This window comes from Chrysochloris asiatica, unplaced genomic scaffold (genome assembly GCF_000296735.1).
Source record: "Chrysochloris asiatica unplaced genomic scaffold, ChrAsi1.0 scaffold00155, whole genome shotgun sequence".
Taxonomy (NCBI): Eukaryota; Metazoa; Chordata; class Mammalia; order Afrosoricida; family Chrysochloridae; genus Chrysochloris; species Chrysochloris asiatica.
In genome coordinates this window covers 1,820,343-1,834,192 of record NW_006408673.1, presented here as the reverse complement: position 1 = coordinate 1,834,192, position 13,850 = coordinate 1,820,343, and the positions used below count along the sequence as shown (strand labels likewise).

At 37.4% G+C, this 13,850-nt stretch overlaps 1 protein-coding gene across 2 annotated transcripts in view; it reads left to right on the top strand.

The window, feature by feature from the left end:
- Positions 1 to 613: 613 nt before the first annotated feature.
- Positions 614 to 13,850, top strand: part of NR3C2 (nuclear receptor subfamily 3, group C, member 2) — a 477,644-nt gene continuing 464,407 nt past the window's right edge. For both annotated transcript variants that reach the window (XM_006870871.1, XM_006870870.1), the window contains exon 1: positions 614 to 2,367. In XM_006870871.1, coding sequence (XP_006870933.1) covers positions 614 to 2,367 — 1,754 coding nt within the window. The remainder of the gene's footprint in view (positions 2,368 to 13,850) is intronic.

The following is a 13,850-nucleotide window of genomic DNA, read 5'->3' as shown; positions in this document are numbered from 1 at the left end:
TCTAGTTTAAGAAAGTCTTCTGATTTGAAAGGTTATTCTTAAATTATTTTTTCTATGATAATGCCCCTGGTATGTTTTATTTGGAAATAGTAAAATTAACTTCATTTCCTTATTGATAAAAATGTTCTTAAAGCCATATATTAGATATAGAAGTCAGCTTCTATATGATCCGAAGATTCCAGAGCTTTGGAGTCAGAAGATTTGGTTTTAAACCTGATTTCTTACTATGCCTTTTTCCTGGGCAAGCCACCCACCACACTAAGTCCTCAGTTTCCACCTTTGCCAGCATTAGTTCCCAGGATTACTCTGAATATTATTACATATTATTACATAAATGAACATTTGTTAAGTATTCTTTGTAAGCTCTTATTTTAGTAAACTTTTATTTAGATGCAAAATTTACTGAAATATGATTGCATTGGTTATAGTCAATACTCTGTTAATGATAATACACCTTAGAAGGTTCCAGTTCCCATATAACTACAAATAATGATTATTATAAGTAGAACATTTATTTTCTTAGTAAATGTAATTTTAGGATGTCTTTTAGAGTAATATGGCTATAACTGACTCTGATTTAATTTTTTTTTTAATATGAATTTATTTGTTAGCTATGGAAACCAAAGGATACCACAGTCTCCCTGAAGGTCTAGATATGGAAAGACGGTGGAGTCAAGTTTCTCAGACAGAACGTTCTTCCCTGGGACCTACAGAGAGGACCGATGAGAATAACTACATGGAGATTGTCAACGTAAGCTGTGTTTCCGGTGCTATTCCAAACAACAGTACTCAAGGAAGCAGCAAAGAAAAACACGAACTCCTCCCTTGCCTCCAGCAAGACAATAATCGACCTGGAGTTTTAACATCTGATATTAAAACTGAGTTAGAATCTAAGGAACTTTCCGCAACTGTCGCTGAGTCTATGGGTTTATACATGGATTCCATACGAGATGCTGACTATGCCTATGATCAGCAGAATCAACAAGGAAGTGTGAGTCCTGCGAAAATTTATCAAAATGTTGAACAGTTGGTGAAATTTTACAAAGAAAATGGCCATCGTCCTTCCACTCTCAGTGGCGTGAGCAGGCCCTTGAGATCATTTATGTCTGACCCTGGGAGCTGTGCGAATGGTGGAGTCATGCGTGCCCTTGTGAAAAGCCCTATCATGGGTCCTGAGAAGAGCCCTTCTGTTTGCAGCCCTCTTAACATGACCTCGTCAGTGTGTAGTCCTGTCGGAATCAACTCTGTGTCCTCAACAACAGCCAGCTTCGGCAGTTTCACAGTGCACAGTCCCATCACCCAGGGAACTCCTTTAACATGCTCCCCTAACGTAGAAAACCGAGGCTCCAGGTCACACAGTCCTGCACATGCTAGCAATGTGGGATCTCCCCTCTCAAGTCCTTTAAGTAGCATGAAATCCCCAATTTCCAGCCCTCCGAGTCACTGCAGTGTGAAATCTCCGGTATCCAGTCCGAATAATGCCACTCTGCGATCCTCTGTGTCTAGCCCTGCAAATATCAACAACTCAAGGTGCTCTGTTTCCAGCCCTTCCAACACAAACAACAGATCCACGCTTTCCAGTCCAACAGCCAGTACTGTGGGATCTATCTGTAGCCCTGTAAACGGAGCCTTCAGCTACACCACTTCTGGCACCCCTGTTGGATCCAGTGCAAGTCGGGATGTCGTTCCTAGTCCAGACACACACGAGAAAGGTGCTGCAGAGGTTGCTTTTCCTAAGACTGAGGAAGTCGAGAATGCCATCTCAAATGGTGTGGCTGGTCAGCTCAACATTGTCCAGTATATAAAGCCAGAACCAGATGGCGCTTTCAGCAGCTCATGTCTAGGAGGAAATAGCAAAATAAATTCGGATTCCCCGTTTTCATTACCAATAAAACAAGAATCCACCAAGCATTCATGTTCAGGTACCTCTTTTAAAGGGAATCCAACAGTGAACCCATTTCCATTCATGGATGGCTCATATTTTTCCTTTATGGATGATAAAGACTATTATTCACTATCAGGAATTTTAGGACCACCTGTGCCCGGCTTTGATGGTAATTGTGAAGGCGGCGGGTTCCCTATGGGGATTAAACAAGAACCAGATGATGGAAGCTATTACCCAGAGGCCAGCATCCCTTCATCCGCCATCGTTGGCGTGAATTCTGGTGGACAGTCCTTTCACTACCGGATTGGTGCTCAAGGAACAATATCTTTATCGCGATCTGCTAGAGACCAATCTTTCCAACACCTGAGTTCATTTCCTCCTGTCAGCACTTTAGTGGAGTCATGGAAATCACACGGTGATTTGTCAGCAAGAAGAAGTGATGGATATCCAGTCCTAGAATACATTCCAGAAAACGGATCAAGGTAAGTTGTCCTCTTCTCCTTTCTTGAACATCGTGCCTTTTATACGCGTGCTTTCCTAAAAAAAACGTTGAAGTGAGCACTGTTTTTTAAGTTGATAAATTTAAATATATTTCAACCTTTTTTATTTTCTTAGACATGGTCATTCAGTATTCCTTCCTTTGCTTGTTAGTATAACATTATGTTTGCTGAAGTAGAGGAACAAAAATTTTAAAAAAATATCCCAGAAGATACTTGAGTTGATTTTTAAAGAGGTGTATGTAGGTGTCTTCCCCTTTACATTGTCTGTTTTGGGTATTTGGAAAATGTTTATTTACATTGTTATTATATTTACTTGAACAGACAAATGCTAGATTTTTTGTTTCTTGTTTGTTTGTTTGTTTTCCATCACTAAACTTACTTTAAATTGGATTTTGTGCTTTTAGCCCTTTTTTCCCTTAGCTTTCTTTTAGTTCATTGGTTGTGAAAAATAAAACAAGATTCCCACCCTCCCATTATTTCCTAGGTAGGTTAATTGTATGAAAGTTGTGGTTTTCAACACAACTAAATCATTTCCCTTAACTCTTGAAGGCTTTTAAAGACTCAGCACATCTAAAATTACCAAGTGGACAATCTTGCTTTCTTACTCGTATTGAAAGTGAAGTATGTCACTGCAGTTTTGAAATGATATATTTATAACTTTTCAGATCTGCAAGAAGACATACTTTATTTACTGTAAAATATCTCTTGGCTTTCCTTGTTGCAGATAGCATAGTGTGTATATATTTAGAAAAAACAAGGAAGAGGTTTTATATATGACTGTAATGGGTGGTTCTAATTATACAAGGAATTGTTGCATTGGACTTTGCTTTGGTACTGTTTTTATTACATGGCTGTGATAAATGATCTTTTTATTGAATGTATAAAAAATAGATTTCCCAGATATAGCACATTCCATTGGAATCTAGGAATATGTGGGCATTTTATTTCTCTATAAATTTCTTTTGTGGAAAATACATCCATCCCATCCACATAGGGGTTTATGTGTAGTCCCCTATCTCTCTCTCTTTTCCTTTCCAGACAAAAAACAACTTTGTGTTTCCTTTTCCTTGTCATTGGCTGAAAAACTTTCCTTGCTCCTTTTCCTTTTTCAGAGGCAAATACTTCAAAAATGATACATTCTTATAGTTAGTTCTCAATAATATCCAGTTAAATTCTGATGCTGCCTTGAGCTCTTAAATTCTGGACAGAAAGTTATGAAATTGCATGGCTTCCATCCGAACCAACTCAGCACCTGTTTTACTGCTGTTGCTTTATTTTGCTTTTAGAGAAGGAAAATCTTTGCAGGTGATACAGATATTTTTGTAAGCAGTGTTTTTAATGAGTTAGTAGAGCCTACCATGGTTCAGATCCCAACTCTGCTAGTTAATTGCTTTGTGGTTGTGTGCCATCCTGTAAATTCTGACTCATAGCAGCCCTGTATAGGGTTTCCAAGGCTATAAATCTTTAAGGAGTGGCTTATAGTTAGCAGCTGGACTCATAACCCACTGTGCTACCAGGGGTCCTTTAATTGCTTTATATTCCTATGCAAATCTAACCTCTTTGGGCTTTAGGTGTTTTTTTTTTTTCATCTTTGAATAGGGGATTAAATAGTACCTATCTCAAAGGTAGTTAAGACAATTAACTGAGTTAGTTTGTGAAAAGAACTTTGTCACCTGGCACATAGCATGTACTACAAAATTTTAGCTGGCTGTTTTAATAATCTGTACTTTCTTTTTTTTTTTTTTTTCTTATATGGAATTCCACAGAATCTTTTAAGGGAATATTATAGAGACAGATAAAAGAAGTTTTTGTCCTGTGATATGTCCTGTGACTAAGATTGGCTCTGGTTTTTGCTTTTGTCTATGGTTGTTATTTTAAATACTGTTGTGTTAGTTTTGACTCAGAGAAAGTCTGTATAATACAGAGTTTGTGAGGAGTGGCTGGTGGATTTGAACTGCCTGACTTGCAGTTGGCAGTCTAGTGCTTATCCAGTGCTACAAACACCAGAACTACAGCAATTCTACTTTTTTTTTTTTTTAATTGGTTTTGAAGATTTACTTAGGGTATTGATAATTCTGGTCAAAATACTAGAGATACTGTAGTTAAAAGCATCAATTTCCTCTTAGGTTTGCTCTCAGGAGCGTGGTGGCTCTGTAGAATGAGCACTGAATTGTGAACCATAAATTAGGTGGTTTGAGAATACCAAGGGAGAAATATGAGGCTTTCCCTTGCCACCAAGATTTACAGCCTTAGAAACCCTATAGAGAGTCGCTTATGAATTGGAACTGACTCAACAGCATTTAGCAACAACAATATGTTTGGTCTATATTCCTTTTTAGCTATTTTAATGGTATTTTTCATACTTAGCTCATGAATTCCCTTCAGATACTCAGGTAGACCATAGTGTTGTTGCTGTTGCTAAGTGCAGTAAAGTCAGTTCTGACAGTTAGTGACCCTGTATAGGGTTTTTGAGGAGCGGCTGCTGGGTTTGAACCCCTGACCTTGCGGCTGGCAATCTAGTGCTTATCCTACAGTGCCACATTAGGACTATAGCATTAGACACATTTATATGACTCAGTCACCTTGCGTCTACCCTGCACTTGTAGGTACTAGATGTGTAGTTTATTTGATACCTCCTACTGAGTATATAAAAATTCTTTATATCTTTGATAATATCAATAGAGGGAACTCATTAAGTTTATATGCATACTGGTTTTGTTTTCCAAAAACTGTAATACCAAAGTTAATGTTATTTGAAATCTCTTATAGATTAATAATTTGTTAAACTCTTTCTGAAGAGTATTATTTAAATTCTTGTTTTGATCATCAGAATAAAGGCTCAAGCATCAGAAAATATTTAGATTTTTTTTTTCTAAATTTCAGTATGTGTGTTGTAATATTCAAGTTACGTTTATCCAAACTTCATCCTTGGTTTCCTATGTTTGTATCTTTTGGATCAAAATGTAACTTTTTTGCCTACTAATTTCTGATGATGATAATCCATTTCAGTAATGTTGAATGCTTTAATGAATTAAATATTGAAAAGGATCAAGGTGCAGTATCCTTTTTTAGATTGAACTCCAATCTTTTCTAATAAACCTCAGTGTGAATTAGGAGTTTTGAGGCTCCCTCAAGAAGGTTCGTGAAGTCAGAAATCATGCTCGGGTGAAAAAGATTGTTCAGGATATTAGATAGACTGATGGATGTTAATGTGATTGTGTGTGTTATCAGATTCCATATTACAAGGAACCTTTCGGAAAATATTCCCTGTTATTTTTGATGTACTACCAAATAAACACATCTACAGGAGCTCTGGTAGCGTAGTAGTTACGAATCGGGCTGCGAACCTCAAGGTCAGCAGTTCGAAACTACCAGCTGTTCCGCAGCAGAAAGATGAGGCTTTCTGCTCCCATAAAGATTTACAACCTCAGATCCCAGTTCAGGGTAGCTATGGTTCGGAGCCGACTTGATGGCACTTAACAACAATAACAACAACAGTTATCTGAAAAAGCCATTACTTGACTCTGTCCTTTACCAACAAGTTATGTGTGTGTGTGGCCACATTTTCTTCATATACTTGAATCAAGACATGTCACGACACGTTGAATGCAGAGTAGATATAAGAATCCAGCTGTCTTTGGTTAAGGAAGGACTATAGAGAGAATTGCAAGAACGTAAAACTGTGTCACTCTTCTCACTGAAAATTTTGTTTGGGGAAACACAGTGATTTTTTCCCCCCTATGAATGTGTGTTTAAGTTAAGATGTATAAAGTGCTCTGGTAGCATAGTGGGTTATGTTGGATTGATACTGCAAGGTCAGCAGTATGAATCCACCTGCTGCTCTGAGGGAGAGAGATGAGGATTTTTCCTATAGAGATTTACAGCCTCAGAAACTCTAAACAGGGTTGCTATGAGTCAGAACTGACTAAGAGGCACGCAACAGCAAGTTAAGATGTGTATTTAAGTTACACTATTTAAATAAACCTTAACATTCCAGTTTAATTTCTAATATAGTAAAGATCACATAAACAAATCTCTTTGGAATCCTTAGTACTTTTGAGAGTGAAAGGCATCCTGAGACCAAAAAGTTTAGAAATGCAGGACTATTCATATTATATCATCTTCATAGTTTGATGAAGAAAAATGTGTTTCTTGTATTAGACATACTGAATGTTGCCAATTGTTGTTGTAGCCTTACTGAATATTGGGAATCCCTTGTTTTGGGCTTGTTAAATGCCATCGAGTCGGTTCCAACTCATAGCCACCATGTATATACAGTTTTCAAGGAGCAACTGGTGGGTTTGAACCACCGACCTAGTGGTTCAAACCGACTTTGTGATTTAAACTGACCTTGTTGTCCAGCACATTATTCTGCTGCGCTACACCAGGACTCCCTACGTGGCACAAATTGTTGTGTTGGGCTAGGCTACTAACTGAAGGGTTAGCTGTTCAAATCCATTGAGAGGTATCTAGGAAGACAATCCTGGTGATTTATTTCTGAAGGGTCATAGCCATTGAAAACCATATGGAGCACAGTTCTACTCTGTGGGTCACATGGGGTCACCATGAATTGGGATGGGTACAAAGGCAACTGTTTTGTTTAGTTCCCCTTCCCCCTTGTGAATATAGGAAGGAGTGCCTAGCAAATAAGAAAAAATGGTTCTCATTCTCATCTAGATTTATTTTTCAAGCCAATAGAAATGAGTAATCTTTGAGATGCTTGTGTTGTCTGTTTCATTTTATTGGCGTTCTGTGAGAGTGGTGATGACCATTGTCTGTTAATAATTTCTAGTGAATGGGTTTTCTGTGAGTGCCAAATTGTAAAGTAAATTATGACAGAGCTAAATGTAAAAGCCCTTAGGATGGACACTGGACCTAGTTGGGTCATTTAGATTGGCGTTCCCCTGTCAGCTTGGCCACAAACACACGGTAACCTAGATGAGTCACGTCAGCTCTCTGCCTCAGTTTGTTTCACTTTTAAAGTGAGTAAATTAAACCTAATGTTTTCTAAGGCTTGTCAGTAAAACTGTTGCGTAGTCACAAGTCATATATGTTATGAATCAAAATAGATAATCTCTTAACATAGTTGCTAATCTAGTTTGAAGTGTATTTTTGTCGCAAATCTAGCTCTATAGTTACCAGGGTAGTCTGGATAGGAAAATGTCATTACCAACTAAAAGGTCCACTGACGGAGTAACGACCTATCAAAAAAAAGTCCAGTGATGGAGGAGTGACCTCAACTTTGAAAAGTTGTTTATTTTTTATAATTAGAAATTTCCTTTTATAAAATCTGATACTATGAGCTCCATGTTTTTTGTATTTACACTATTCCTGATGGAAACAGGGTATTTCTGTTGACATAACATTGGATGTGTATGGAGATAAGTCACTTTGAAAGCATCATAACACCATGTAGGTTTCAAGACAAGTAGTTAAGTGTTTACTCCAATACATGAGGTTTCAGAAAATTTGCAGAGGGGGAAATAGAATTAAATGATAATGGTACTTTTCCATGAACTTTTTGAAGCCCCCACTGATGGTACTGCTGTATTTCTCTTTTTTGTTGTTGTTATACAATGAAACAACTTAGTAAATAACCTACAGTCATCTAATTTTTTTCTATTGTTCCAGAAGTTTGCGTAACTTCTTAAAATAAGCCAAGCGCTTCAAATTTTAAGAAATTTATGTTACAAAGTTTTCTGTTTTTCAGGAAACTTTCTGTATAAACTGTTGAAATACAAATCTCTCTATGTAACACAAGTGTGAAAGAATGTGTGTTTTGTTGGAGTGTGTGTGTGTGTGTTTGAGCATTGATGCTGACTGTAATTAATAAATAAATCTATCACAGCATGGCTTAGGTCATTAGAAAATGGAAACATGGACATCTATTTTTTTGTTAATACTTGTTCATAATATTTTGATTTAAAAACTGATGATATACCTAGATTATCACCATGTTAGTATTTTACATAATAATTTTAGATATTATTTTAAAGTGAGATTTGCTTACTCCAATGACTCATTCACTTTATTCACGAATGGTATTTCTGGTGATCATCTTATTGAAAAGCAAACAAATAAAACAAAACAAAAACAACAACCCTCAGCTCTTTAAAATACACAAATCATTGGTACATTGTACTTTTAAAAATAAATTTTGTTTTTAACATCACAAATATCATAGGGTTATATGTCAGTGTGTTGTCTTTTATCATGTAAAGCGTTAATATCCTTAAAACTTTTTACTTTTTAAAATATAAAGTTGAGATAAAAACCATGGTTTCTGTTAGATAAACTACCATGATTGAATCTAAGGCATTTTCTATTGTGTAATGCTGAAACTAGGACTTGGGTATAAAGTTGTCAATGAAAGAATCCATGCTTTTTACAATATTAGAATTCCAGGTATGTCTGACATCTATCCTTGTAATGTCAGAGTACAATCGTTGTGTGTGTGCTGTCCAGTCAGTGACCCTATAGGACAGAATATAAGTGTCCCATAGTGTTTCTGACTGTAAAATTTGTAGGAGGAGTTTGCCAGGTATTGTCTCCTATGGAGTGGCTGGAACCATCTGTGTTTGATTAGCAGCTGGATACTTAACCATTGAGCCACTAGGACCCCTTGCCAGAGTTATGTTGTTGTTAACTGCTGTTAAATCGGTTCTGAACCATAGTGACCCCCTGTAGAGGGTTTCCTAGGAGTGGATGGTGAGCTTACAATTCAAACCGATTTTGCAGTCCAGCGCATTAACTCACAGCACCACACCAGGACTGCTGCCAGAGTTATAGCAGGTACTATACTGTTGAAGGAGCTCTGGTAGCATAGTGGTTACGAATCAGGCTGCAAACCTTAAGATCAGCGGTTCGAAACTACCAGCCGCTCCGTGGGAGAAAGATGAGGCTTTCTACTCCCATAAGGATTTATACCCTCGGAAACCCTGTACAGGGTCGCTATGGGTCGGAACCGACTTGACGGCACTTAACAACAACAACAACATACTGTTGTTGAAGTTCTGGTGTGGCGCTGTGGGCTAATGTGTCAGACTGCAAAGTCATTTGAACTACATGGTCAGTGGTTCAAGCTCACCAGCTGCTCCTTGGAAACTCTATACAGGATCGCTATGGGTCAGAACTGACGGCACACAACAACAACACCATATTGTTGTTTGGTACCATAAGTCAGTTCCAACTCATAGTGACCCTGTGTACAAGAGAATGAAATAATATAGTCCTCCATCTTCACAATTGTTATGTTTGACCTCATTGTTGCTGTTACCTTGTCAGTTCATCTTGTTGAGACCTTCCTCTTTTTTGCTTATTCTCCACTTTTCTAAGCATGATGTCCTTTTCCAGGGACTGGTCCAGCCTGATACTATGTCTAAAATATGAGACACAAACACTCACCATCCTTGCTTTTAAGAAGCATTCTGGCTGAACTTCTGAGACAGGTTTGTTTGTTCTTCTGGCAGTCTGTGGCACTTTAAATATTCTTTGCCACCATCCTGATTCCTGTGCATCTATTCTTCAGTGGTCTTCCTTATTCATTTGACGTGCATTATGAGGCAGCTGAAAATACTATGGGTTGGGTCAGGAGTACCTTAGTCCTCAAATAGTTATCTTTGCTCTTTAACACTTTAAAAAGGTCTTTTGCAATGGATTTGCCTAGTGCAATTAGTCCTTTGATTAATTGACTGCTGCTGAGTGTTGATTGTGGATCCAATCAAACACTTCAATCTTTTCTCCATTTACCATGATGTTATTTGTTGGTCCAGTAGTGAGAATTTTTGTTTTCTTTACACTGTAGTCTTTGATCTTCATCAGTGAGTATTTTAAGTCCTCTTAGCTACCAGCAAGCTCCATGGTATACATATTGCAGGTTGTTAACAAGTCTTCCACCAATCCTGATGCTACATTCTTTTTCGTATAATTCAGCTTCATGGATTATTTGCTCAGAATACAGATTGAATAAGTATGGTGAAAAGATATAACGGTTGCACATCTTTTAACTCATCCAGTATCTCCTTGTTCTTTTCTCCTGACTTTCTCTTGTCATTAGAAAAGAATAAGGGGATACTGGGTGATTTAAGAGGATTGGTCTATGTACAGGTTCCTCATGAGCACAATTAAGTGATCTAGAATACCCATTGGGTGCCTCATGAGCACAATTAAGTGATCTGGAATACCCATTGGGTGTTATGTTATCCGTAGTTTGTAATGATTCACAGTTGAAAGCCTTGGCATACTCAATAAAGCACTAGTCAAGCTCTTTTGGGTGTTCTCTGCTTTCCATCAATATCCATCTGACGTCAGCAATGATATCCCTAGTTCCATATCCTCTCCTGAATTGGGCTTGAATTTCTGGCAGTTCTGCCAATGTACTGTTGCAACTGTTTTTTAATTATCTTCAGCAAAATTTTACTTGAATATAGTATTAATGATATTGTTTGGTGATTTCCACATTCCTTTGGGCCACACCTCTCTTTGGAATGCGCACGAATATGGATCTCTTTCAACTGATCACCCTGGGAGCTGTCTTCCAAATTTCTTGGTTTAGATGAGTGAGTGAGCACTTCCAGTGCTGCATCACTTCAAGTTGTATTCCATCAATTCCTGGAGCTTTGTTTTCACCAATACCTTCAGTGCAGCTTGAACTTCTTCCTTCAGAACCATCAGTTCTTGAACATGGTTTAACATCAACCATATTTTTTGTGGTACAAAACGCTGTATTCCTTCGATATTCTTTTGATGCTTTTTGCATCTTTCAATATTTTGCCCATGCTGTTGGTGTTAAGTGCCATCGAGTTGGTTCCGATTCACAGAGACCCTGTAAAGGGTTTCTGAGGAACAGCTGGTGGGTTTGAACTGCCAACCTTGTGGTTCGTTCAAACCTTGTGGATCTTACAGCGCCACATCCTTCCATATTGCAAGTTGAGGTTTGAATTTTTTCTTTACTTTGTTCAGCTTGAGAAATGCTGAGTGTGTTCTTCCCTTTTGGTTTTCTAATCTGAGGTCTTTGCATATTTCGTTTTTTAATACTTGACTTTGTCTTCTCAAGCTGCCTTTTGAATATTTGTGTTCAGTTCTTTTATTTCCTCATTTATTCCATTCACTTTAGCATCTTTACACAGGAGAGCAAATTGCAGAGTCTATTAACATACGTTTTTTTCCTGTCTTTTTAGTGAGGTTTTACTTGCTTCTTGTATGATATTCCTGATGTCATCCCACAACTCTTTAGTCTCTAATCATTATTGTTTCATTCATTCATCAAATCTGTTCTTGAGATGGTCTCTGGATTCAGGTGGGATATATTCAAAGTCAGATTTTGACTCTCATGAGTTTTAATTTTCTTCAGCTTTATCCTGAACTTGTATATGAGCAATTGATGGTATGCTCCAAAGTCTGCCCCGGTCTTGTTTTGGCTGATGATACTGAGCTCTGTCTCTTTCCACAGATATAGTTAGTTTGATTCCTGTGTATTCCATCTGATGAGGTTCTTGTTCATATGCACCTTTTATGCTATTTGTAGTGAATAAGTCATTAGTCTAAACAAAATTCTATCCTGTGACTTATATATTGTTTTTATACCAAGGCTATATTTTCCATCTTTGCATAAATTTGAATACTAGTGGTATTAACTGGTTTTCCTTGCAGGCATATGGATATTTTCATATTACAAACAACATTGTGCTTCACGATAGATCTTTAAATATTTTGGACGATGACTGTGACACCTTTCCTCTTCAACTTGAAGTTCCTGTCATAGTAAACCATATAATTACCTGATTTAGAATGGCCAGTACCAATCCATTTCAACTCACTAATGCCTAGGATATTGACCTTTATATGTTTCATTTTATGTTTGACTACTTCCACTTTTCCTAGATTAATACTTTGTATATTCCACATTCAGATTATTAAGTGATGTTTGCAGCTCTTTGTCCTCATTTTGAGCAGAAGTGTTTTGTTGGTCATCAGCAACTTAAGATGAACATTTAGCTTTCCCTGTTGCTGTGATACCACTAACTCTTGTTTTCCTCCAAAATAACTTTTCCACCAAGCTTTCAACTATTGCTTTAGCTTTATATCATATTTGAGACTGATAAAAATTCATGCTTTCATCTAAATAATTTATTTAACTTCATTCAGTAAATTAGAATTGAGATTAAATATATTGGTTTCTTGATTATATCTAAATATAGCATGAATTGTATATTTTCGTAGAAAATTCTGGAAATAAAGGTGTGTGTAATTGGATAGTATCTTCATATTAAACTCTATGATTCCTGGTTTTAATTTTTCCAAGTATAGGCCTGTTTTTTATTTTAAATATCTGTTTTGTATAGTTCTTTATATAATAAGGTAATAAGCCAAACAATCCAAGTCTATTGTCTATCAGTCAGTGCAGACCCTATATGATGTAGGAGAACTGCCACATAGGATTTCCAAGGCTGTAATTTCTATGGGGAGTCCTGGTGTGGTGCTATAGTGTAAGCACTGGACCACAAGGTCAACTTGAACTGCAAGGTTGGCAGTTCAAACCCACCAGTTACTACTTGGAAACCCTGTTCAGGGTCTCTATGAGTCAGAATTGACTCAGCGACACTTCACAAAAACAAATCTCTATGAAAACAGATTGCCACATTGGTCTTACTCAAAGCAGCTGGTGGATTTGAACTGCTGACCTTTGGTTAGCAGCCAATGAGCGCTCAATCAGCGTTCAGATATAGTTTCTTAATAATGTAACTTGTTGTTGTTTTGTTGTTAAGTGCCGTCAAGCTGGTTCTGGCCCATAGCGACCCTGTAGAGGGTTTCCAAGTAGCAACTGGTGAGCTTGAACCACCAACCTTGTAGTTCAAACAACTTTGCAGTCTAGTGCATTAACCCACAGTGCCACACCCAGGACTCCTCATAATATAATTGTGAAGTTAAAATGAGCACATGTTATTTAGATTATGCTCCCCAAATCCCTGGATTGTTAATGATTTGGCTAAGGCCAAAAGTTCTTAGTAGCAAAGAAGTAGAAATTGCTTTTATTTTGTACTAGAAATAGAAAACTGGTCCAAGGAAGAAGCCTGATAAAGAAAAAGTAACTTGAATACTTACAAAGTTAGCAACCTAGGGGAGAGTGTAAGATAATAACTGGCAATTTGGACTCATAGCTGTGACTGTGACTTAGTTTGATTGCTGATGAAAACTTGCTTAGTATGTAACCTCACCTTAAGTATTAGGAGTTATTGAGACCAACTGACAAAATTCGCAATGCAAGACAGAATGAAGTGTTAACATTTGTGTGAGAGAAAATTGAGAGGGTTAGGTTATCTGGGCAAGACTGGAAAAATAAGGAGGTGGAGAATGGTTGGAGTTGGTGAATGTACTTGGTCTTGTAGAACTCTAGTGGTGGGAAAAGTCGATAATGCCTGGTGGAAGGGAGCTGTAAGCAAAAACTTAAAGATGGTAGAAGAACA